Genomic DNA, 27,893 nt, shown 5'->3' with positions numbered 1-27,893 from the left:
GCCTTCTCAGGAAAGGAAGAAAGACGTGTTTTGGGGAGGGACTGCTAACCTAGGGTACTCTCTAGATGCTGAAAATTCCTTGGGTTGAGTTATGAGTAGTCTAAATAACCTATTTGGATCTAGCTTTCAACTTTACTTTCTCTGGGAAACTAAAGCATATTTTTTCTTCCCTGGAGAGGTGGCAGTCATGGGTAGGATGTGAGTACCATGTAACAGATATCACAGAGAATGAAGGGTACCTTGTACCAAAGTTTGCCTGGCTTGCAATAGCTCAAAGGATCATGTGAGACTTCTTTCAACCATTACCTCAGCTTCCTCCAAAGTTGGAGCCGACCTGGCACTTAATATTCTATAATCCTAGTGAACTTTAGGCGGGTCCCTTCTCACAGAGGCTTTGACCTTGGGATTCAGGGTCTACCCTTGTTAGAGTTGTATGGCTGTTTTTAGCAAGTATTCTGCCAAAGCGGCTTAGGAAAAAAATCCCTCACTCTGGTATCTGATCAACAGGGCCTTCAGAAATAATCCTGTTAGGTCAATTTAGCAAGCCACTTTCCCCTTACCCCTGTGCTTTCTCTTGTCAATTCTCTGTCTACCAAACATGACCCTGCTCCTTGTCTGTGAATCTCCATTTCTCTATGTGAGATTTAGAAATGACTCCATTTCTATATTGAAGTCTCTTCCCCCCCTACTGCAATTGTCCTCAAACAAAACCTGTTCTTTCCAGTTTAACTATGTCTTACTCTGACTCTGTTTTTTATTTTTATTATTATTATTATTATTATTATTATTATTATTATTATTATTATTATTATTCCAGTGGGGAAGGGGAGCCAGGAGCTCTAACACTTACATGATATTAGCATCTGACTGTTAAGCTTTTTTGCAGTGACTTCATACTTTCAGGAATGGCAACATGTCTTCGTGAGAGGTTATAAGAAACAAATAAAAACTAGTGGCATGACGTGTGTAAAGTTGAAATCAATTCTAGCTATTAGAAAAAGGCCTTAAGGACTAGATCTTCTGAGAACTGAAAATTAATTCTGAGCAAAAAACTCAATTTCTTGGCCATGGTAATAACATTCTGAACTTCTCAGATTCACAACAACTAGAATATAATTATAAAATGAAAAACTCCTCAGATTCTTCTGCAGCACTTTCTTATTCCTCCCTTTGTCCCTCCATCCTTCCCTGCCTGCCTTCCTCCCTTTCTTTCTTTTTTATTTTTGGATAAAGTTGCCACAGTGAAAGAGGTTCTGTAACCTTGCTAGGGCCTCTGAGTTATGGAGGGTCTCCCGGTCTCCCTCTTCATTAGAGCAGCGTAAGGTTCTTTTAGATTTTACTCAGAGCTAGTTGCTGACCTAAAAATGATGCCAGGAGTTTCTCCCTACGAGCTAGAAATTAGAGCCCAGGACGGAATACACACACACACACACACACCAACATACACACATATTTTATCTGCATTTTAGCAATCCCATCATTCCTCTGTGAGGAGGTGATAGGCTAGTTTTTTTTTTTTTTCTCCAGTCTAATTAGATAACTGGATTTCATGAAACACTCTGAATCAATCCTCTTGATTTTTAAAGGAACCCTACAATTTAGTGTCAGCTTTGAAAACAGAAATGTTACCTATGGGATAATCAGGACATAAGGTCAAATACCTACTGGCATGTTTAGGAAATGGTATATGGTACTCTTGTTTATATATAAAAGGTACTTCTATGGAGCCAGAACCAAAGTGTTCTCTCCCTGGTGAATAGACTTAGTTGTTTTATTTAGCACTTTGACAGAGTAGAACAGGCCCAATGTAATCATAGGAGTCTTTATCAACAGGAAGTGGTGGGAGGAAATACAGTCAGAGAAAGGTATCATGATGGAAGCTTGAATTGCTGTACTTTCATAGAGGACTTGTTTATGACATGATGGATTGCAAACACTCTTCAAATATTGGGGGTAAAATGTAATAAAACTAGAAACAAGAAAACAAATGCTCTCAGAGAGCCTTGAAGTGACCAGTCACCCTCCTGAGTCTGTCTTAGGAAACTTGATTTCAGATTTCTGACTTTGAAGATTATAAAACAGCATATTTGTGTTACTTGAGGCCATAAGTTATGGTAACTTGTTGAGCTACGATAATAAACTAGTGCAAACACAGTTTGACTACTCTCAGATTGTCTTGTTTTTCTATTACTGAGGTATAGCAGTTTTTATTTATTTTGGCTATAATCAAACTGCCAGATATGTTACTTGATAATATTATTCTACTGGTTTGGACGATTGTTTTTTAACCTTTGCAATGTATTTTGAAAACAAGAACACTTCTTAGCTGAAGTTCAATTTATCATTTTTTTGTTTGTTAATTTGTTTACATATTAGAAAACCACTGCCTAGTGGTTATAAGGTTATAAGGTTATAAGGATTTACTCATATGCTCTCAAAATTTTTGCTTTTTTGAGAGATGGTTTCTATGCATAGCCCTGGCTGTCCTGGAACTCACAGAGATCCACCTGTCTTTGCCTCCCTAACGCTGGCAAGTTTCATAGTTCTAGCTTATATATCTAGGTTTATAAATCACGTTGAGTTAATGTTTGGGTATGGTGTGAGGTAGGAGCCCAGATTTATTCTTTGGCATGCAGATATTCAACTCTCAAAACAATGTTCTGAAATCAACAATAATAACAACAAAAACCCAAGTCTTGCTTACAATGAAAGTATTTCAATCATCTTACATTCAATTATATGGTGGGAGGCCAAAATGATGGAATCCTTGAGGGATTTCTGAAGCTCTGAACAATAACAGGTGGCTTCCTTGTATCTTTGCAGAAGTACAGCTAGAATTATCACTTAGAAGTTTTCTCATATAATATTCAATTGATGGAGACATCCTGTTGACAGTCACTTCAAGGTTACTTTTGAAAGTAAGTTCTCTTTTCCATGTAGGTTGTCCATACATTAAGACTAATAAATGAGTCAAAGTAAACCAAAGAAACAGCATGACTCTACCCACTTCCTCTATTTTATCTTTTGTGGCTAGAAATGGAAGGGGACAGTCTATGAATTATCTGAAATCCCAACCATTCACCTTTCTAAGTAGGCCACTGGGGCCATTTGCCTTGAACAGTGGTGTCCATCCTCAATGGGATCTGCTCAAAGTCACAACTCGCTTTGTGGCCTGCTTTGACACCATAATAACATTGGTGAAAAAAGATGACTTAACTTTGAAGGCACCAAAATCTCCACTTTTGAATGTAAAATTTAGCTAGATCATAGTCATTTGAATGCCACAATTGGTTGGGTTATGGTAAAAAATTGAAATGTTGTACAGGGTGACTCTTGAAGTTCTTATCTGTGATCACAGGCACTCATGAATTACAAAACAGAGTGTACTCTAGATGTTCTTTTTCATTATTTCACTTGCTAGAAATACTTTATTTCCTTAGCCTGCCTGAAAGTGTGTTCTTCAACATGAGGTTCACACTAATATGCTAGAAGATATTCTCTTTGTTCAGCTTTATGTCTGTGATTTTCAGACAAAAATTCAAAGTTATATTTATTTCCACCATTTCCTAGTTATATGATATGTTCCCTTTCTGATGATCACCAATCTTTATTCATTAATCTTTTATTATTCTGTTTTCCCTCTTCTCTGTTTCCTTCAATCTTCCTTCCTTCATTTCCTTTTTCTCATGTTCTTATCTTAAATCATTGTGACTAAATGCATATAAATCAATGAAACCACAAGGGTATGACTGTTCAAAGACACTAAAGAAAGACAATGTTGTAGTTTGCACATGGGGAATACATTCTCGTCAACTTGTCAGTAGGGTGCAATCTCAGCATAATTAATATTACTCTTTGGAGTGAACATGCACATTGTCTTGGCTTTTATAAACTTACTTGTAAACAGACATAGAGGCAATAAATGCAACAATAGATCTAAAAAAATAACACTTTTTTTCATTCTGTCAAGAAATAGAAATGAATGTGTCAAGGGCAAGAAGATTAAATTGTGCTACTTGTCAGGAAACTGGCAAGCAGCCCTCTTCTGCACTTTGTCTTTATGCTGTGGACAGGTTTAATAAATGCACCATTGTGTAAAATGTCATTGCTGCATGGCCAAGCAAAGGATGTCATGTGATAGCTCTTCCCTAGGAAGACATCTCAAAATTGGTCATTGGCAATCTAGGAACACTGGGCCACATTGAAGATATTTTATGTTTCAGATACAAGGGTAGAAATAAAACACATTTTCAGGAGATGGAAATATATCTACTTTTTCTCTGAAAGAAAAATAATGACCTCTCCATTACATTTTTATTTTTAAAGCCAAGGAATGATATGCAATCATAATGATTGCTTCTAGAAGGCAATATACTAGTGACTAGTAAGTTCTTCAATTATCCATCTTACTGTAAAATAGCTGGAAAAGAAACAAAAAATATACTATTGGTTGTCACTGCATATAGGTGAGCATGGGGAATTGAGAAATGTCTGTTCCATTACTATTGATATAAGCAAAGGATTTGTACAAGGCTCTGGATATTGAGTTGGGGAGGGTGGTCATACTATGTGTTTTCCTAGAACTATGTCTATTCTCAGCTTCTGAAGGATTGCAGTTCTAGTTCAGTGTTGTGCTGAGTTGCTGCATCTGCAGACAACTGAGTTACATTGTGAGTCACACATTTTACCCAATGCTTTCATGGATCTACTCTTCATGCAATCTTCTCCATACGTTTCTTAAGCTACATGGCCACATGTCAAATCTGCATATGTCAAGTGAGTCAACCAGAAAACAGAGGGCTTCAAAGGGACCAAGGCCACACTGCTATGAAACTTAGGTCCTATTATTTTAAATATTGTACTGCTTTCTGGGAGAACCAATAGAACTGAACCTCAGTTTGGAGTCTACTTTATCTAAGGAGAAGTCTACTTCTCAGTTTACATATGTGTTAATCCCGCACAACTACACTGTTTTAGGTATAGCTTAGTATGCACAAGAAAGTTTCTCATGTTTGTAGGATTTCCAGAAATATAACATACACACACACACACACACACACACACACACACACACACACACACACCCCTGCATGCACAAACACATGCACATTTATATATTCCTATTCTATCACGCCTAAACATTAGATATCTAGCAGCTTAAAATGATGTCATTTCCTCATGGATTCCAGACTGATAGCTTGGAAACCAGGATGGGACTGACCCAGACCCCTTGAATGTGGGTCTCAGTTACGAGGACTGGACAGTCTAAGGGCCTCTGGTAGTGGATCAGTATTTATCCCTTGTATAGGAATGGACTTTGGGAGTCCATTCCACATAGAGGGATACTCTCTCAGCCTAGACACACGGGGGAGGGCCTGGGCCCTGCTCCAAATGGTATGACAGACTCCCCATGGAAGGCCTCACCCTCCCTGGAGAGCAGAAAGAGGATGGGATAGGGGGTTAGGGGGCAGAGAAGGAGGGGAGGGAGTGAGAACTGGGATCGACATGTAAAACAAGCTTGTTTAAAATTTCAATTAAAAAGGGGAGAAAAATGATGTCATTTCTGTCACCTTTAATAGCATGCCATCATATGGTCAATAGATAACATAAAAAGATAGGAACCAGAAATTTGGAAATGAAACAGGGAGTGAAATGGAGCTGAGGGACATGTACACAGGTAGATAAGGAGAAAAGGGAAGTGTTGGCAGAATTTATTGAGTGCCTATTACATGCCTGGCATAGCTTTGGACTTCACCTGAGTGACACAGCCAGCACTGTCACCAACTGACAGATAGAAAACACCAATGAGGACAGTTTCACTCTGCCAAAGTCAGTTCTGGTAATAAGAAGACACTAGAAACCATGCCTTCCCAGTGTTTGTATAGTGCACTTCCCCTCAGTGTCCTCAGATCTAGTTGCCAGATAAAGCACTCCTTGGATCCTGTCACAGGACAGCTTTCTACAATGCTCATGTCATTGAGAAAATGATATATGGCATTAGTTTGAACTTGTGTACTATTGTTTCTTGACAGTACTTCAGACAGTTCATTATTTGAGTCAAGACATTATACTTTTAGGTGTCCCTCTTCCTAGACTCAATTTCCCCATTCATAAAATGTGGGTCTTGGATTTTGTTTCCTCCCCAGTCTTAATCTATATTTAAATCACAAGCCAGATTTTCCCCTGATAGTTGTCTTTGAACTCTAGATGTCTCTACATCAGTGAAGAACACCGGAGGAAGTAGCCTTGGGCATATTTGTAGGATCTACCTAAATGAAGGGGAGACCCAAGAGCTCTCTCATATAGACAAAGAATATACTCTAGATTAGGGACTAGGTATATCTTATTGTTTCAGGGAGGAGCTTAGGGCAGAAGTTTCAGATTTTTCAGTGCAAAACCCTGGAAGGTGATAGTCTAGGAGACCAGAATAAGGATTAATAACAGAGATCAGAATAAAGAATATTGTAGCTCAGGACTTAAACAAGAATGTGCCATGCATAATGAAGTTTCTACAAATGTTGCCTTTCAGTATTATGTGCAACTTAATTATGGAATTAAGTTTTTAAGGAGTAAAACTCCCCATTTATGTAGACATGAGATTTCCATAGCCTGACTTTGGGCAACAAGAGGCAGTTCTCTCAGAAATGCTGTTATCTATTCATAACTGTAGACCAAGGGGGTAACACAGGGACTGCTATTTCTCAAACACAGAGGCAGAATTTACTAGGAAGTGAATGATCCTATTGTTTCAGACAGTAAACTGTTGAGGATGCTGATAAAGGCCCATGAATTTCTGAAGTATTCCCATAAACTATTTTGGCTTCTTTTTCTTTTCTTTTCTTGTTTTTTCTTTCTTTTCTTTTTTTTTTTTTTTTCTTTTCTTTTTTTGCCTCTTCCGCCCTCATTGTGGAAGAGTCTCATGTCTCATGTTGTAGTCATGGTGGGCATGGAAATCACCTTTTAGCTAAGGCTGGCCTTAAATTCATGGCAATTCTCCTGCACCAGCTCTCAAATGTTAGCATTATAGAAATAAGTCAGCATACCCAGCTCATGTCTAAACACATAAAATGGAGCCTAAGATCCAACCTTACCAAACACAATCTCCTCTTGATGTATAGAGTCATAATTACATGTGTTTCAAGCCTCCCACAGTTCAATATGGAGATTTCATGTCTGAAAACCACTCATTTCAACTTGGAAATTCCATTGTTATAAAGCATGTGTTTCCTATGGAATTCTTCTGCATGAAACCACATGCAAATAAACCTGAAAACGAAGTACAACTCTCCTCACCAAACTGCAGGCCTGTAGCTGTCTAATGTAACCATGGTGTTGGAACAGTCTGATAGGGAACAAGTGTCTTTGCCTATTTCAAAGGGAAAATAGTAGAACAGATTATTCATGTATAATGAAAGCTGACTGAGTCAGGGTGTGACACTTGTATTCCTGCTGCTCGGGAAACATTCCTCAATATGTTGCCATGCTGGCCAATGTCATCTATATCTTCAGGACCTGCCTTAACTATGTGGCAGACTGACTTCTTTACCCAACCCATGGAAGGTTCTTCTTAGCTCTATCCCTAGAGGTTTGACCAGAAGCTCTAGCTTTGGCCCACTCAGTCTATTTTCAGAAAGAATCAGCCTGAATCAATTTGGCAGAACTTCTCTCTGGATACTGCATTCTACCCTTTAATATGTTCTTACTGTGGCCTTCCTGCAGCCAGAGCCTTGTTCCTTAGCCAGAATTTGTCTTACAGCTGATATTTATCTTAGCAATATTCTATCTCTTGCTGTCTCACCCATCCTTACCTAAATGGTCCCAGTTGTTCTGGTTTCATCCAGGTACAAAATCTGCTCCCTAGCAACCCTTCTTGAAGAATCTTCCTAATCTTTAACAAGAATCATAAGTGACCTTTCTTTAACACCCTATATACCCTCCAGGTCAATTTTCCCTCTTTCTTCTTCTCTATTCATTTATTAATATCAAAGGCAACCATTCAGCAAGCATTTACTAAGCTACTTATATCTACATGATAGATGATATAAAGATATAACCAGGTAGAATGGCATGTGGTCATAAGTTTCAGGCATTTGACAGTTTCAGGCAATAGGACCACAAGTGTGAGAGTAGCCTTGCCTATATTGTGAGATTTTGTTTAAAAAATAATTTTAAAAAATCTATTGACATAATTGAATCTTCTTTTTCTATGAGGATCTTTACTCAAATTGGGTCAAATTATATATTATACTTTATTACATATTATGTGGTAAATAAACTATAGCTTCCATAAGTTTCTGAACCCTTATTTATTTTGTACCTTTTAGAGGTTGTTCTTAATTCCTGGTTGCATTTTATATTATTTATTAATTGCTCCATGTGTGTGATTCTTATTTACACAACTTATTTCTAGTTTATAACAGAACAGGGCCTAGCTGCAGCAGCTACTGCTCATCCCTGGGTGCTATCTTGCCTCTACTCCACCTCTTGAACTCAGCACATAGTCTTCTTCCAAAGAAAGCTACTTTTGTTCTATTCTCCCAGACAATTTGTTTTTTCTTCATCGTTCAGCTTAGATTTATGCACTTTCTTAATGCATTTTTCCAATCATATTTTAAGATCTAGAATCTTCCAACGGGGCAGTTTCTCTGACTCTCTAAGCATCTATAGAACACCCAATGAATGCTTCTGTATGCTTGTCTGTAACAATACATGGTTTCCTAGTGCTATATATAGTGTTGAATCTAGATGCTATATTGATCACTCATTAACTCATAGTATCGTTCTTTCCAAGTAGATAGAGAGTCCTACGAGAATCAAAGATATGTCTATAAATCCTGTCCACAGTGTCTGATCCAATGTCATATTTGGTAGCCATCAACATGCACAAATGAAATAAAACTTGAAATTTAGCAAGTACAGAGTCACTACAGAAAGCTATGATAACCTTCCAAGTCCAGAAATTTTATAGACTATCATTCTCCAAAGGTAGAAATGTGACACTCACTGATGCAAAGGATCAACTCCCAAAGCCATTTTCATGCTTTCAATTTTTACCTGAGTCTGCCATCCTCTGCTGCAGCACCTCCCGGAATAATCTTCGTAATAAATATGCCAGGGTCATCTCCAATGTGGGGATTATCTGTCCCTCCAGCAATACTGAATCCCAGGCCTGAATTTCCCTGTAGGAGCAATAAGTGGATATTAAATGATGTGCTGTCATCTAAAACACAGCCCCCTTTGCTTTTTGTGTTATCATGTTACTACTCAAATGCAATTTGGTATAGCCGTCTTTTGTACAAAGCCATAAAGCTCTCTGTCAGCAGAGAAAGCAAGGTCAGAATGCTCATGTTTTTGCTTTGCAATAACTCAAGGGGTGGTGGTAATTTTTACTTAACAAATCTTTTATGATGCAATTAAGATAGCCATTATGAATTTATAAGAAAGAAAACTTGAAAGTTAAGCACATGGAAAATGCAAAGAACCCTTAGACTACCAGCTATGAAAATATATGTTCACACGAACAATGTAAAGAAGTTATATACAGAATTGTGCTGGGATTTTGATGGCGATTGCATTGAATCTGTAGATTGCTTTTAGCAATATTGTCATTTTTACTATGTTTATCCACCTATCAAAGAGCATGGGAGGTTTTTCCTTTTTCTGGTTTCTTTTTTAATTTATTTCTTCACAGAACTTCAAAGGATAATACCCAACTTTATATGGAAAAACAAAAGACACAGGATAGCCAAAACAACCCTGTACAATAAAGGAACTTCAGGAGGTATCACCATCCCTGACTGCAAGCTATACTATAGAGCTACAGTCCTGAAAACAGGTTGGCATTGGCACAAAAATAGACAGCTAGACCAATGGAATCAAATCTAAAATCCTGATATTAACCCACATACATATGAACACCTGATTGTTGACAAAACACCAAAAATTATACAATGGAAGGAGGAAAGCATCTTCAACAAATGGTGCCAGCACAACTGGATGATGGTGTGTAGAAGACTGCAGATAGACCCATGTCTATCACCATGCACGAAGCTTAAGTCCAAGTGTATCAAAGACCTCATCATAAATCCAGCCACACTAAACCTCTTAGAAGAGAAGGTGCGTGGTACCATTAAACAAAATGGTATAGGAGACTGCTTGAATATAACACCAGTACCACAGACACTGAGTTCTACAATTAATAAATGGGATCTCCTTAAACTGAGAAACTTCTGTAAGGCAAAGGACACAGTCGACAAGACCAAATAGTATCCCATAGACTGGGGAAAGATCTTCACCAATTCTATATCTGACAAAGGGCTGATCTCCAAAATACACAAAGAACTCAAGAAACTAGTCACCAAGTGACCCTATTAAAAAGTAGGGTACAGAACTGAATAGAGAATTCTTAATAGAGAAATCCAAAATGCATAAAAGACACTTAAGAAAATGCTCAACATCTTAGCCATCAGGGAAATGTAAATCAAAACAAGTCTGAGATACCATCTTACGTTTTTCAGAATGGCTAAAATCAGAAACATCAATGACAGCTTATGCTGGAGAGGATGTGGAGAAAGGGGAAAACCCCTCCACTGTTGGTGGGAGTGCAAACTTGTACAGCCATTTTGGAGATCAATATGGTGGTTCCGCAGGAAAATGGGAATGAATTTACCACAGGACTGGGCAATTCCATTCTTAGGTATATATCCAAGTGACCCACATCCATGCAACAAAGACATCTGTTCAATTATGTTTATAGCAGCATTATTTGTAATAGAAAAAACCTGAAAGCAATGTAGATGCCCTTCAACTGAAGAATGGATAAAGAAAATGTGGCACATTTACGTTTTTGGTTGTGAGCCTAGCCTTTAAAAGCTGAACTATCTCTCCAGCCCAATGTGGCACATTTACACAATGAAATACTACCCAGCAGAAAAAAAACAATGGAATCTTGAAGTTCACAGGTAAATGGATGGAATTTGAAGAAACCATCCTGAGTGAGGTAACCCAGTCACAAAAAGAGGAACATGGTATGTTCTCACTCATATATGGATTTTATACATAGAACAAAGGATCACATCGCCAGAGAAACTTGGATACAAAGAGGAACCTAAGAGATTCATACAAATTACCTCATAGAAGAAAGGAACAAGGCCTCCTGAGCATATTGAGATGGGGGACAGTGAATGGAGAGGGAGTTAGTAGAAGGAGAAGGGGAGGAGAACATGTGGGACCAGGAACATTGAGTCCGGGGATGAATAGATGAGAGAGGGAAAAAAATAGATACCATGATAGAGGGAGCCATTATAGGTTTGAAAACTGACTCTAGAGAAATGTCCAGAGACCTACAAATATGATTCCAACTAGCAATCTGAGCAACAGTGGAAAGGCTACTTTAAACACCCTTCTTTGATAATGAGATTGATAACTAACTTATATGCCATTATAGAGCCTTCATCTAGTAGCTGATGGAAACAGAAGCAGACACCCACAGCTAAACACTAAGCCAAACTCCTGGAATCCAGTTGCTGAGAGGGAGGAATGATAAGAAAAGAGGTTAAGACCAGGCTACAGAAACCCACAGAGACAGCTGACCTGAACAAGGGAGAGCTAATGTACCCCCAGACTGATGGAAGAAACCAGCATGGTATCAACTCAGACCCCCAGAACATGGGTCTCAGTTAGAAGGCCTGGGCAGTCTTAGGGACCTCTGACAGTGGAACCAGGATGTATCCCTGATGAACAAAAGGACTTCGGGAGCACATTCCCCATGGAGGGACACTCCCTTAACATAGAGGCAGGAGGGAGGGCCTAGTCCCTACTCCAAATGACTTGACAGATTTTAATGATCCCTCCTGGAAGGTATTACCCTCCCTGTCGAGTGGGGGGGATGGGATGGGAGGGGTTGTCTGTGGGCATGGGAGGGGGGGAAAGGGAACTGGGATCGATATGTAAAATAAGAAAGAATATATATATATATATATTTATATACATATATAAATATATATATATATATATATTAGATAAAAACCAAGATATGCTGGAATAATGGAATTTGTGTTACTTTCCTTAGCTGCTTTTATGGGTTCTATGGGTTATTTGTCAAATAAATGGCTCCTATGTAACACACTTGGACGTCAGAAGGCAGGGCCCCCTTCTAGAGCCACAGGAGATGTTTTCAGTGAGGAACAAGGTATATTTGTGGCAATAGACAAGCTGTGTGTTATTTCTTCTGTAGGAAAGTTTGAGTAGTTCACAGTCTAATAAACTTTTCATATTTCTTTATATTACAGTAATTGACATCCAATATTCATATATCTCCCAAAAATAAGGTATAATGAATGTTCCCTCAAAAAGTACTTATCATCTCCAAACATTTCTCATTTACATAGTCTCTTTAATCCATATCACCATGGTTACATTATGTTTCCACAATTGTGTTCTGATTTTTTTCTTTCAGTTCATATTATAATAAATCCTTTCTGTGCATCTAGGCACTTTTAAAATTAAAGATTTTAAATGGCAAAGTAATATTTCTTTGAGATCATATGCCAGCACTTCTGTTTTTATACTTCATATTTTTCAGTTTCATTTTACATTCCAACCTCAGTTCTCCTCCTGCCCCCGACCTTCCCACAGCCCCCATTCCACTCCTCCTCATAGGTAAGGGTTTCCACGAGGAGTCAACAAAGTTTGAATTATTAAGTTAGAATAGGACCAAGCCCACCCCCTCCCCACCATTAAGGTGCCATTCTCACCATAGGGAATGGGCTCCCACAAGCTAGCTCATATACCAGGGATAGATTCTAGCCTTACTGCCAGGAGCCCAACAGATAGCCCAAGCTTCACAACTGTAAGGAGGGCTGAGTTTGGTCTCATGTAGTTTACACAGCTGTAAGTCTAGAGTTCATGAATTCACATGAGCTCGGTTCAGCTGTCTCTGTGGATTTCCCCTTCAAGATCTTGGCTTCCCTTGCTCATACATTCTCTTCTCTCTCTCATTGACTGGGTTCCTGGAGCTCAGCCTGGTTTTTAGTTGTGGATCTATACGTCTGGTTTCATCAATTACTGGATGAAGGCTCTATGATGACAGTAGGGGTATTCACCAATCTGATTAAAGGGATAGGCCAGTTCGGGCATCCTCTTCACTATTATTGTTAAGAGTCTTAGCTGTGGTCATCCTTGTGGATTCTTGGGAATTTCCCTAGCACCAGGTTTCTCCTTAACCCTATAGTGACTCTCTCTATTAAGACATCTCTTTCATTATGACACTGCTTCTTTAACAGGACTTTTGCTGGATATTTAATTTTGTTCATGCTAGCATAATAAATATAGCTTACTCAATTTGCGACTGCTTGATTAAGTTTCACTCTGAAGTAAAAACAGAGAAAGAGTAAGAGTTTAGCACTTAATCCTGAGAAATTAATTAGGGCACTCAATTAGTTATAAAACCTCAATGTCAAGACAAAGTCAGCTATAAATTGATGGTTATACTACAGTAAATGCCAGGTAATGTTTAGCCATACTTTTGGTGAGTGTGCTGTGTGTGCACACAGGGGAGGAGGTATGCACACATATGTGTGCACATGAAGAGACTAGAGGAGAATGTCATATGCTTTTCTCTATAGCTCTCTATCTTTCCACTGAGACAGGGTCTCACTGAACCTAAAGTTTGTCATTTTTTACCTAGGCTGGCTGACTGGCCAACAAGCCCTTGCGATCCTTTTGTCTTTTCCCATGACCATTGCTGGGGCAACAGGTGAGTGTGCCTATGTCCATGTGTGCTGGAAATCCAAGGTCTCCTTCCTAGGTGAGCAATAGCAAAAGCAGCAAATGCTCTTACATGAAAGAGGTAGTGCTTGATTCGTCAAACTGTGACTTAGCTCCAGAAGGAATAATGATGTAGGGATTCCAAATGGAGGAAATGCTCGCTTTAAAGGTATGGGGGACCCTTTACTCAGAAAGTAGCTGACTACTCAAAAAGTATGAGGACTCAAAAGAGTATCAAGAATGAAAATGAATGGCTTTAGGGCTTCTTTGAGGATACTGACTAGATACAGAAATCTAATCTTGAAATAGAGAAAAGGAAAAGTTTTAAGAAATTTTAGAAGGGAAAGTTGATCATCACTGTGTTTTTAAATCATTCTGTGATTCAACAAATCTTGAAAGTAACTGCTCTGACAATGACAAAGGAACACTTAACCACTGTTTTGAAAACTGACTACCATACAAGCATGTGGTGGTTCTTCTATTCTACACTATGAATTTCCCTGACCCCAAACCCACGCCAAGGAAAAGGATGAATGGATAGGGAATCCACAACAGAAAGATGTAGATATAAACAGACGTTAACTTGCCTGTGTTTCTGATCTCAAGTATTCTCAAAAGCTTTTGTAGTCCTACTAAAATCAGTCTTCCAGATGGACCTGGTTAGTCACTGAGTGCTTTAAGAGAGCTTTGTCTGAATTTAGGTGGAAACTGATTTGAAGTACTTTCCCCCTTCCCTTCCTGTTTTCATGAGTCTGCAACAGAAAGTGGATTGCACCATAACGAAAAGCTGCCTGCTACTCTCCATGGCTGAGTCACTGCAATCCCCTGACAACTGTCCCAGAGCTTCTGGCTGTAAAGGCAGGCCTCCTCTCTTTCCTTTTCAAAGTGGCATCTCTCCATGGGAACGGGCTGACCTCTGGCTGACACTTTTAGATCTTGAAAATTGTGGCTAATAAATTGAATGTTGAAGTCCAACACCATCAATAGAAACTGGAGGTGTCATGCTGGTGAGGCCACTACCTGTATAGGGTTCTAGGTGGGCTTTTGTGTACTTGCAGTTGGGAAAATTCCATGATTGATGTATGTGACTGGCACTATTATTTATTCTGGTTACCAGTGTTCCACATTTGCTGACTACCCTGCAAAAGCACAAGCCATTGTCTAGCTAAACGGTGCTTCCTGCTGCATGTGTCAGCAGCATCTCCTCTCACCAGAACAAGCAACAACTGATAGTTGCCGGTATTACAAACACCACTTCCCTAGAAAGGCTCCTCTTTTTCTTAAAAAAAAATTTATTCTTCCAAAGAAAAATATATATCATAACAAAATCTAATGCTTTTGTATAATGTTCTACAGACATAGAATTATTTTGCAGCCTAGAAATTAAATTCTTATTTAAAATACTATTTTCTGTAATCCTGTTCTTTGACTTTATCCCAGAGAAATAGTTATAGGTATGTACAATGCTTTGCTGTGGCATTATTTTCTAAAGAAAACAACCAAGGTACAGGCATGTGCACGTGTGCATGCACACACACACACACACACACACACACACACACACACACACACACACAGACTCACTCCTTCACTCCTGAAATCCTGAAATCAAACATCCATATAAGAGCAATATGGTTCAAAGTAGCAGCCCTCTTTCTTTTTATCAATCTCTCTCCATCCATACTGTTGTTGTTGATGATGATGGTGGTGATTTTTTGTTTTTGCTTTAGTTTTTTTTTTTTTTTGTCTTTTATCAAGACAGGGTCTCTATGATGGTATGATAGGCTAGGAAATTCATTCAGTGGGTCAGAGCAATTTCTGCTCAAGCCTGAGTTTAAATATTCTGCTCTCATCTACAGTGTCTTTTGGTTGGTATTGGAGATTGAATCCAGGATATTCCTTGTGCATGCTAGGCAAACACTCTATTACTGAGCCACACTGATGGCCCTTTTTATTGTATGAGAAGCGTTATTAAGGTATGCACCATAGCTTTAATCTTCTCTTGCCTCTGCCTTCCAAGTAGCTGGAATTATAGGAATATATCAGCATACTTGGATAAGAAGGGAAGTTTTAAATGCTATAAAGTCCTAAGTTAAAAAAACTAAATATTCTCAAGGGAACAAATCATTTTGTTCCACACTAACCACATAACCAACCTTATGATTCCCTTACCTGAGAAGTAGTACTATTATCTTTTCATATACTGAGAACCCTAACAAAAGACTTATCCATTCATCTAAAGATACACAACAACATTCAGTGGATTTGAGATGCAAAGATGTTTTTGCCGTATTACCCAGCTTCTCCTAAGTTCAAGATTAATTTAATAGTGGGTGGTAATTAACATAGTAATAACTACTCTTAATTTTGTATTTGGAAAAGCTTTAAACCATGTGTATTGATATCATAAAATATTTTTTAAAAATTCGGATGAAGTATATAAGCATGGAATTGCAGCATTTGAACCTGAAATTGGTTATCCAGTCTGCCATTCTCAAATTTGAGTCTAGTTTTCTTTTCTGTCAAATAGAAATAAGGAAAGCCATGTTACAAGGCTTCCAGTCAGATGGAAGCAGATGATGTGGAGACTAGCACAGGGTTCACTATGGCACATGCAAGATGGCAAAGCACATTTATAAGAAGTAAATCAAATTCATTCAGAATTTTAATTGAGTTTGAGAGAACTGTTTTTGCCAACAGAGAGGAAGAAAAAAAATACTGATACCTTGAGAAAGATTAATAATTACTTGGCAATAATTATCAAGCGATGTCCATATTTTAAACACTATGTGATGACTTCCTTGAGGAAAGTAAAAGAGGGCTATTGAAAAAAATATTTAAAAGAGATTCTAGAAACACATCCTGTAATGCCATTAGAAACAAACACATATTTCTTATGAATTTTGACAAAGTATCTTAGTTTCTTAATCATTTCTCAGTGTAAGTTGGTAACAATTAGAGCTTCTCTTATCTTCCCATTAAGTCATCTATTTTCAATGATTCATCTGCTGTAGTTCCTAGATCATTTAAAAAGACTTCTGTTTACAACAGTGTGTACACAGAATTAAGAGAGAAATGGGCCATCTCATGGCAGTTATTTTTGACTGCTGCTTGCCCATCAATCCACACATGTTATTAGAAACACAGGTCTTGTCCATTTTAACTGTTCCTTAGAAACTAGTCACTGACTTTCAGCTTCCATCATCTCCTCCCAACTTTCAGACTTCATCAGCTCTCTCTGCTTTTCCTGTTTTCAGTCATTTTTCCATTCCATCATCTCATGAGCTCCTTGGCCCCTCCCTCTCCCTGATGTGTGTACTTCAAGGATGACTGTCAAGCTTAAATGCCCATGAAGTCTAAAAAAAAAAAAAAAATGAGAAAGGACATGGAGGAGGGGGATGGGCCTAGGAGACATGACATAAGAACAGAATAACAAGAATGAAGCTAAATAGTTAAGTGACAAATAGTCTTTGCATTGGGTATGCTCAAAAGGAAGGAGTGCCCTTGTTCCTTTCATCTAGAAGTGAGAAACATTCCTTAACCCTTTCATATAACAGTAACTCTGAACATCGCCTATTGTTGGATGAATATTTTTCTTCCACGAAGATACCCAGGGGTTGCTCTGTCTTAAATGAAATATCAAGAATGACATGTTAGAGTCCCACCACCCTCACACACACACTCAGTATGTCCTATTTTAAGTCTTCTGAGAAGCAAGTGTCAAGACAGGATTTAATGAGGGATTTTATTAAGGGAAATGGCTGTGAAAGAAAGTGGGGAAAGGCAAGGACATGCTGGGAAAGATATGATACGACCGACCATGCACTTAGACCCCCGCTCCTGCCAAGTGAAAGAGACTAGGAAGGAGGTCAGTTGATAACCTCCTGGATTGCCACTGTGGAATACGTGAGATGAATCCTCTGCCTCCCAGAATGTACCCTACCTCCATAGCCCTGCAGCACTCAGTCATTGGCAGTTCTGAGCAGCCCTTGGAAGGCATGGCCTTGGGGCAAACTTCAGAATAAATTTCAGCTCTCAGAGCACTGCAGCTGGGATCTTGTGAATTATGCTCACGTAGTTGGCAGTATGTGAAGCACATACACATGGCTGCCACACAGCTCAACATTGTGTGCATGAAAGAAAACATGTGCAAGCCAGAGACAAAATTGGAGGGCCAGCCTTTTGCAAACTGCTCAGTATTGCCTTGATTCATTTATGCTTTCTCTGTGGAGTGCCACATATGCCCATGTTAGCACATAAAGTACCTGACTCTTCATAGATTCTCATTTTCCCTTCCTTTGCTCTACATGGTTTTGTAACCATTTTACAACTCATTTTTGCATACAGCACATTGTACTGTACTAGCTTATACTGTTACCTGCCATATCCTATTGCCAGTATCCATTCAGAGCATGACAACTCAGTTAAGCATTTTCTGTGCCAGACTCATGCAGTACATAGATATGGGAAGAACTGAATAAAGCCTTGCACGAACTTAACTGAACAGAACTGCTTTTCTGCCTAGAATGCTTCTCCTCTCTTCAGTACTCCGTTTGTCTTCCAATAACAAAAGCTACCTCATCTGTTTTCTGTGATATGTTCTCTATCCCTGGGTGGGTGTTCTATAAGAAAGCTGGCCAGTAAGCAGCTTTCCTCCATGGCTTCTGCATCAGCTCCTACTGCCAGGTCCCAGGCTGCTTGAGTTACTGTCCCACCTTCCTTTGGTGATGAAGACTAACGTGCTGAGTAAACCCTTTCCTCCTCAACTTGCTTTTTGGTCATGGTGTTTTCATTACAGCAATAGAAACCCTGACTAAGACAAGTATCTCCTCCTTATCTAAACTCTCACCAATTAGAAGACAGGTCCACACTGTATTTCTAATGACATTTCTTGATTTCCATCCAATTTGAGACAGCAAATGCTCAGTAAATGTTTGCTGAGGAAAACTAAACTGGGAAAAAAAGTAAATGCAGTTGCATGACTGAGCTAAGAAGGAAAGGTAAGGTGAAGGAGGTTACTTAATTTTAGCGTAAAAAGGCTAATGGCTGAATCATCTCAGTAATCCCACATTTATCTGAGTAACTGCTATGGATCAATACTGTGTCAGACTCTGAAAAAAAAGAACATTAAGTGTCCAATATGTTTCCTCAAAAACCTGAGGTCTACCTGTGTCTTCAGATGAAGAACAGTGTGGGTATGGCACAAGATTCAAACAATCCTTGTTTTCCTCTGAACCCATCTACTACTGGAGTAATTCCTGTCTCAGACTATCTTACTTACTTCTTCTTTGTCTATCCCAATTAATTTCCTCATTTGCTATTCACCACATTATACAAGCAGAAATTCATTGTGTTCCCAAAGTAATTTTTCTAATTTTCTCTTCAAATATCATTGTGTATGATCTCTCTTGTTTCCCCAGTAGCAATTTTTGCAATTTCCTAACTGTTGAAATTGATTACATGCATTTTTCTTTTTTGGTTTTGTTTTAAATTTAATTTTTCTTATTTTACATATTGACCCCCATTCCCTCTCTGTCCCTCCCTCCCTCCCATGGCCCCCAACCCCCTTCCACCACCCTCCACTCCACAGGGAAGGTAATGCTTTCCAAGAAAGATCAACAAAAAAAAATCTGTCATTAGGAGTAGGGACTAGGCCCTCCCTCCTGTCTCTAGGCTAAGGGAACATTTCTCCATGGGGAGTGTGTTCCCAAAGTCCTTTCATGCACCAAGGATACATCTTGGTTCCACTGTCAGAGATCCCTTAGACTGCCCAGGCCTTCTAACTAAGACCAAAGTTCAGGGGTCTGAGTAGGTCCCATGCTGGTTTCCCAGCTATCAGTCTGGGGGTCTATTAGCTCCCCCTTGTTCAGGTTTGTTGTCTCTGTGGGTTTCTGTAGCCTGGTCTGACCCCATTTTCTTATCACTCATCCCTCTCAGCAACTGGATTCTAGGAGTTTGGCTTAGTGTTTAGCTGTGTTTCCATCAGCTACTGGATGAGGGCTTTATGATGGCAGATAAGTTAGTCATCAATCTCATTATCAGGGAAGGGCATTGAAGATAACCTTTCCACTGTTGCTCAGAGACCTACAAGGATGGACCCTACTAACAATCTTTTTTTTTTTTTTTTTTTTTTTTTTTTTTTTGAGACAGGGTTTCTCTGTGTAGCTTTAGAGCCTGTCTTGGAAATCTGTAGACCAGGCTAGCTGCACTCACAGAGATCCACCTGCCTCTGCCTCCTGAGTGCTGGGATTAAAGGTATGTGTGCTACCACCACCTGGCTGACATTTATTCTTTACTAAACTGTGAGGATCATTCTAAAAATGATTAATCCCTTTAAGGTTTTTTTTCCAATATTAATTACTTTGTCTTAAATTCTTTTTTCCAGTTGTGGTAGAAAAAATACTTAAATGAATGCAACTTAGGACAGAAAGAGTTTGTTCTACACACTTCAGGTTATAGTTAATTACATTGGGGAAAGTCAGTGAGGTAGGTCTCCAGAAGCTGGTCCCACTGGTCTCAGGAAGTAGAGAACAGTAAAGGCCTGCCTCCATTCCAGTGCTCTGCCCAATCACATTGCAAGAATCCATTGGCCAGGAAATGACACCATCTACAGTGTAGGAATCTTTCTGTTTCGGTCTTTCCACATTACACTCAAGAGACATGTCTCTAGTGTCTAGGAGACTAGGTTATGCCAAGTTGACAACTGGTGCTAACCACCACAACATGCCATTCTCTCATCCTAGCATTTCTCATCAGCACTGTAGATCCACACTCTCATAACAGTAGGGTGTTATTATTTTGAGGGAACTCTTCATAAAATGGCAGTAGAGTAATAACCAATAGAGACTGATTTGTAGGTCTTCACCTCTTACTCTCCTACCCTCCCCCACATAACTAGTCTAGTAGGAGTAGGAATGAACACACTCTGTGTGGTCTAGTGAGATGGCTCAGAGGGTAATAGTGCCTGGCAGTGAGATTGATGACCCTTGAATCTACATGGCAGAAAGAAAGAATTGACTCTCCCTCCAAAGTTGTCTTCTGATCTCTACAGGTATGCACTCACAGCCCCAACATACACACAAATAAGTAAATGTAATGATAATAATAAAACAAAACAAAACTGGCTGCAACCTGCAAAGAGCAAGTCCTTTGGACAAATGCAAAATGTAAGGGCTGTAATAACTACTCCTGCTGTGATTCATCACAGCTCTACACCTTCTTGTCTTAGACCTTGACCAGTCTGTGCATAAACAATACAAATAACAACTTTCGAGTTAGATATAAATTAGTAGCTTTCAAATATCTTTAAGCACATGATATGTACAGATAAAAATGTCACAGTGAGAGCCATTTCTTTGTTTATTAACAGAAAAATAAAACAAGATGTGATTTATTTATTTATTGTGCTGTTTAAGAATGGTGGAAAAATAACAGTACTAAATACTATTTGCTGGTGTTTTGTAAAAGACATGGTAATAACACCAACATGCACCAGAATCCACAAAATTCTTCACTATCACACACTCAAAAAATAAACTTCTAATATACATTTAGGGAAGCTGAGATGCTCGCCAGATCTCATTTGTTGAAGGTTTGGTCCTTAGTGAAGCAGTTTCAGATGGTTTGGGAAGTGGTTAGATCACAATAGCTCCAATTTCATGATCAAATAGACAGTCATCCCAGCCTAATGGGGAAGGGTGGGAACTTTTTGGAAGTCATAATAGTCATGCGGCTCATGACCCTGAGTGGTTTGTTTTTGTTCCTAGTCCCTCCTTTCTTCTAAGCTACCAAGAATTAGCAGTCTGCTCATCAAATGCTCCCGCTATGATGTTCTGCCTCCTCCACAGGCCACGAAACAAGAGCACCAATGCCTAATACTTCCATGGCATAAGCCCAAATTAACCTTTCTTCTTTCACTTGATTTTCTCAAGTATTTTATCATAGTGATGAATGTGTTGAATAACACAATAGACATATTTTTTTGTAATTTTCTATTGCACATAAAGTTTTCTAAAGGAGGAATTGTTTGTAATTTAAACTAAACTAATGAAATTTCATTGAACATTACTTATCTTAAAGGACTGACATACAAATAATGGCTGTATCATACTGTATCTGTCTGAAAATTTTCTGTAAATGAGTGGAGCAACTTTGTGACAAAAACAACTGATAACATTTGTGATCAACAGTAAATCTTGAGTTTTAAAGAAAACATTTTGGTTAGTAGATCTTGTTCTTGTCATCATAATCATAACAGACACCTTCCCAACACTTAGCTTTTTTTCTGATAAAATAGGCAGAAATGTAAACAAATATGAGTCAGTTTTATATTGTATAATAAAATATATCAATATTTATATAATTCCTGACTTAATGAAATGGTATTTTCCAGTTAATTAGTACATAATATTCTGTAATGCATGAAAAAAAGCTTCATTTATATTAGAAGAGACACGCATGAATTTCAGTTAAAATAGTAGAAAATATTCACTGACATAGCTTTGGGTTTCACAATATAAAGGAACTTAAAATAAAAGTCCTTATCATTTGCCATGTTTTGGTGCAATATCAAAAATATCCATAATTTTGGGAAAAAGGTTATAGAAATTTAAAGCATCTTCTCTTGTTCAAAATACTCTATCTTCAATCAAATAACTAAACTTTCTTGTTTTGGAAATGCAAGGGAAGAGAGGAGGGGTGAAAGGATGAAAATTATTTTTAAACATGTAAACACATTAAACATGTGTGTGCTACCTTAGACTCTGTGAGTTCATATGTGTGTGGACCATGTTGACTTAGAAAGTATTGTTTACTTTGTATCCTCTATCTCTTCTGGCTCTTACACTCTTACTTCATATCTTCTGAAGAGTTCCCTGAACTCCAGGGGAGGGATTTGATGGAGACATTATGTTTAAGATTGCTTGTTCGGCCAGAGTGCAGGTCCAACATCCCCTTCACCTCCTTAGAACCTCCTGCATTGGCTCTGAGCATACCGGACCAACTTTGAGCCTGCACTCACATGATCTTTGAGTCCAATCCCATGATCTCATGCACTCTGCCAGAGACCTCTAAGAGAGCTCGAATCTTCCAGAGTTACAGACATTGAACTCCTGACCCACCTACTCCCAATGGGAGAGCTGGGGAGAGAGAGGGAGAGGGACTCCACCTGCACTCACTGGAAGAAAATAATACAAGAAAACACCCAACAAAAGAAAGACCAGTATAACACCACCAGAATCTGGGGAGTCTACACCAACTAGACCTAAACACACCAAAGCAGATGAAACAGAAATGAATGATTTAAAAATAACTTCATAAAAATAATAGAGGCCCTCAAAGACGATATGAGAAAAGCACCTAAAGAAATGGAAGAAAAAACAAATGAAAAATTGGAAGAAATAGAGTAAAAGACCAAGCAAAAAATGCACAAATGAACAAATCTCTTAAAGAAACTAAGAAAAACCAAGAAAAAAAAAAAGAATCAAACAGATGAACAAAACAATTCAAACAGTTCAAGACCTGAAAACTGAAATAGAGACAATTAAAAACAAAACAAAAAAAATGCAAATTGAGAGAATGCTGGAAATAGAAAAACTTTGTAAATGATCAGGAGCTACAGATGCAAGCATAACCAACAGAATACAAGAGATCAAAGAGAGAATCTCAGGCACTGAAGATAAACTAGAAGAAATAGACTCATCAACCAAAGAAAATCTTAAATCCAACAAATCTTAACACAAAACATTCAGGAAATGAAAAGGCCAGACCTAAGAATAATAGGCATAGAAGAAGGCAAAGAAGCCCAGCTCAATGTGCAGAAAATATATTCAACAAAATAATTGAAGAAAATTTTCTCAATCTGAAGAAGGACGTGCCTATGAAAGTACAAGAAGCATACCAAACACCAAATAGACTGGACCAAAAAAAAAAGAAAAGTTCCCTCACCACATAATAATCAAAACACCTAACATACAGAATAAAGAAAGAATATTAAGAGCAGCAAAGGCAAAAGGCCAGGTAACATATAAAGGCAGACCTATCAAAATTACACCTGACTTCTCTATGGAAACTCTCAAGGCCAGAAAGTCCTGGATAGATGTTATACAAATACTAAGAGTCCACAGATGCCAGCCCAGGCTACTATATCGAGAAAAACTCTCAATCACTATAGATGGAGAAAACAAGATATTCAATGACAAAGTCAGATTTTCACAATACATATCCATAAATCCAGCCCTACAGAAAATTCTGGAAGGAAAACTCCAACCCAAGAAAGTTAACTACCCTGACAAAGACATAAGCAATAGAACCAGAACCAAAAAGAAAAAGCAGGGCAAATATACTCAAAATACCACTGCCAACAACAAATCTAAAACAACCAAGAATTAACGATCAATGGTCCTTACTTTCCCTCAATATTAATGGTCTTAACTCGCCTATAAAAGACACAGGCTAACCGAATTGATATAAAGCCAGAATCTATCCTTCTCCTGCATACAAGAAACACATCTAAGCTTCAAAGATAGACATTACCTCTTAGTAAAGGGTTGGGAAAAGATCTTCCAATTAAATGGACCCAAGAAGCAAGCAGGTGTAGCTATCCTAATATCGAACAAGTTAGACTTCAAACCAAAATCAATCAAAAGAGATGAAGAGGGCCACTTCATGTTCACCACAAGAGTAATCCATCAGCACAAATTCTCAATTCTGAACATCTATGCCCAAAATACAAAGGCAACCACATTCTTAAAAGAAATGCTACTAAAACTCAAAGCTCACATAAAACCTCACACACTTATACTGGGAGACTTCAACATCCCACTCTCACCACTAGAGAGGACCACCAGTCAGAAATTTAACAAAGAAACAAAAGAACTAACAAAAGTTATGCCTCAATTGGGTTTAACAAACATCTATAGAATATTCCATCCAAGCACTAAAGAATATAACTTCTTCTCAGCTCCACATGGAACCTTCTCTAAAATCGACCACATACTAGGCGACATAACAAACCTCAACAAATACAAGAAAATTGGAATAGCCCCCTGTATCTTATCAGACCACGATGCTTTAAAGTAGGAGTTCAACAACAACACAAGTTGCAGAAACCCTACAAGCTCATGGAAACTGAACAATGCGCAATTGCACCATTTCTGGGTCAAAGAAGAAATAAAGAAAGAAATAAAAGATTTCATAGAATTCAAGGAGAATGAAGACACAACATACCTGAACTTATGGGACATTTTCGGAGCAGTGCTATGAGGAAAGTTCATTGCACAAAGTGCCCATATAAAGAAAATGGAGGATAGCTACATTAGAGAATTAAGAGCACAACTGAAAGCCCAAGAACAAAAAGAAACAAACTCACCCTGGAGGAGTAAAAGCCAGGAAATAATCAATTTGAGTGTTGAAACCAACAAAGTAGAAACTAGGAAAACAATACAAGAATCAATGTAAAAAAAGAGGTGCTTCTTCCAGAAAATCAACAAGATAGACAAACCTTTATCCAATTTAACCAAAATGCAGAGAGGGAGAGAGAACATGTACATCAACAAAATCAGAAACAAAAAGGGGGACATAACAATGGACACTGAGGAAATCCAGATAATTTTCAGGTCATACTTTGAAAACCTGTACTCCACAAAATTCAAAAACTCAAAGGAAATGAACGAATTTATGGATAGTAATCACTTACCAAAATTAAATCAAGAATAGATAAGCAATTTAAATAGACCTATAACCCCTAATGAAATAAGCAGTCATCAATAGTCTCCCAACCAAAAAAAAAAGTCAAGAGTCAGATGGCTACAGTGCAGAATTCTATCAGAAATTAAAAGAAGAGGTAATACTAATACACCTCAAATTGTTCCACACAATAGAAGCAGAAGGTTCATTTCCAAACTCTTTTTACGAGGCTACAATTACCTTGGTACCCAAGCCACACAAAAACACAACTAAGAAAGAGAACTGCAGATGAATATTCCTCATGAACATTAATGCAAAAATACTCAGCAAAATAATGGGAAATCACATCCACCAGCACATCAGAGAATTCATACAGCATGACCAAGTAGGCTTCATTCCAGTGATGCAGGGATGGTTCAAAATATGAAAATCTAACAATATGAAACACCATATAAACACACTGAAAATGAAAAATCATACGATCGTCACATTAAATGCTGAAAAAGCCTTAGACAAAATCCAGCACCCTTTCATGATAAAGGTCTTGGAGAAATCAGGGATAACAGGAACATACCTAAACATAATAAAAGCAATATACAGTAAACCAACAAGAAACATCATACTGAATGGAGAGAAGCTTAAAGTGATTCCTCTAAAATCAGCAACAAGACAAGGCTGCCCACTCTCTCTCTCTCTATCTCTTCAATATTGTACTTGAAGTTCTAGCTAGAGCAATAAGACAACAAAAGGAGATCAAGGGGATACACATTGGAAAGGAAGATGTCAAACTTTCACTATTTGCAGATGATATGATAGTTTACATAAGTAACCTGAAAACTACAGCTGATAAACACCTTCAGAAAATTAGCAGGATCCAATATTAATGTAAAAAAAAATAAGTAACCCTACTATATACAAACAATAAAGGTGCTGAAAAGAAATCAGAGAAACATCACCATTTACAATAGCCAAAAAAACATACAATATCTAGGGGTAACACTAACCAAACAAGGGGAAAACCTATATAGCAAGAACTTTATGTCTTTAAAGAAAGAAATTAAAGAAGATGCCAGAAAATGGAACGATCTCCCATGCTCTTGGATAGGTAGGATAAACAGTAAAACTGGCAATCTTGCCAAAAGCCATCTACACATTCAATGCAATCCCCATCAAAATCCCAGAACAATTCTTCACTGACCTTGAAAGGATAATACTCAACTTTATATGGAAAAACAAACAGGATAGCCAAAACAACCGTGTACTATAAAGGAACTTCAGGATGCATCACCATTCCTGACTTCAAGCTCTACTATAGAGTCCTGAAAATAGCTTGGTATTGGCATAACAATAGATAGGAATCGAACAGAAAATCCTGATATTATAACCCACATGACTAAGAACACCTGATTTTTTGACAAAGAAGATAAATTTATACAATGGAAAAAGAAATCATCTTCAACAAATGGTGCTGGCACAACTGGATGATGGTGTGTAGAAGACTGAACATAGACCCATGTCTATCACCATGCATGAAACTTAAGTCCAAATGTATCAAAGACTTCAATATAAATCCAGCAACACTGAACCTCTTAGAAGAGAATGTGGGAGGTACCCTTGAAAGAATTGGTACAGGTGACTGCTTCCTGAACATAACACTAATAGCACAGACACTGAGATCAATAATTAATAAATGGGACCTCCTGAAACAGAAGATTCTATAAGGCAAAGAACACAGTCGACAAGACCAAACAGCAGTCCATAGACTGGGAAAAGATCTTCACCAACCCCATATCTGGCAGAGGGCTGATCTCCAAAATATACAAAGAACTCAAGAAACTAGTCACCAATACACCAAATAACCGCATTAAAAAAGTGGGGTACAGAACTGAATAGAGAATTCTCAATAGAGGAATCCAAAGTGGCTGAAAGACACTTAAGAAAGTGCTCAATATCAGGGAAATGTAAATCAAAACAAGTCTGAGATACCATCTTACTTTTTTCAGAATGGCTAATATCAGAAACACCAGTGATAGCTTTGTTGGAAAGAGTGTGGAAAAGGGAAACACTTCTTCACTGCTGAAGGGAGTGCAAACTTTTATAGTATTTTGGAAATCAGTAGAGCGGTTCCTCAGGAAAATGAGAATCAATCTACCACATGACCCAACAATTCCACTCTTAGGCATATACCCAAATGATATACATCCATGCAGCAAAGACATCTGCTCAACTATGTTCATAGCAGCATTGTTTGTAATAGCCAGAACCTGGAAACAACCTAGATCACCTTCAACTGAAGAATGGATAAAGAAGATGTGGCACATTTACAGAATGGAATACTACTCAGCGGGTGGGGGGGGCGACAAAAAAACAATGGAATCTTGAAATTTGCAGGCAAATGGATGGAACTTGAAGAAACAATCTTGAGTGAGGTAACCCAGTCA

At 38.2% G+C, this 27,893-nt stretch overlaps 1 protein-coding gene across 18 annotated transcripts in view; it reads right to left on the bottom strand.

Annotated features, from left to right (window-relative positions):
• Dlg2 (discs large MAGUK scaffold protein 2) overlaps positions 1-27,893 on the bottom strand; it is a 1,341,778-nt gene that overhangs the window by 530,517 nt on the left and 783,368 nt on the right. For all 18 annotated transcript variants that reach the window (XM_051192230.1, XM_051192231.1, XM_051192225.1 and 15 more), the window contains one exon: positions 9,055-9,179. In XM_051192230.1, the coding sequence (XP_051048187.1) occupies positions 9,055-9,179 (125 nt within the window). The remainder of the gene's footprint in view (positions 1-9,054; positions 9,180-27,893) is intronic.

Source organism: Phodopus roborovskii, unplaced genomic scaffold, assembly GCF_943737965.1.
Source record: "Phodopus roborovskii unplaced genomic scaffold, PHOROB, whole genome shotgun sequence".
Taxonomy (NCBI): Eukaryota; Metazoa; Chordata; class Mammalia; order Rodentia; family Cricetidae; genus Phodopus; species Phodopus roborovskii.
The sequence above is the reverse complement of the archived record's forward strand: the minus strand, read 5'-3'. Positions and strand labels throughout refer to the sequence as shown.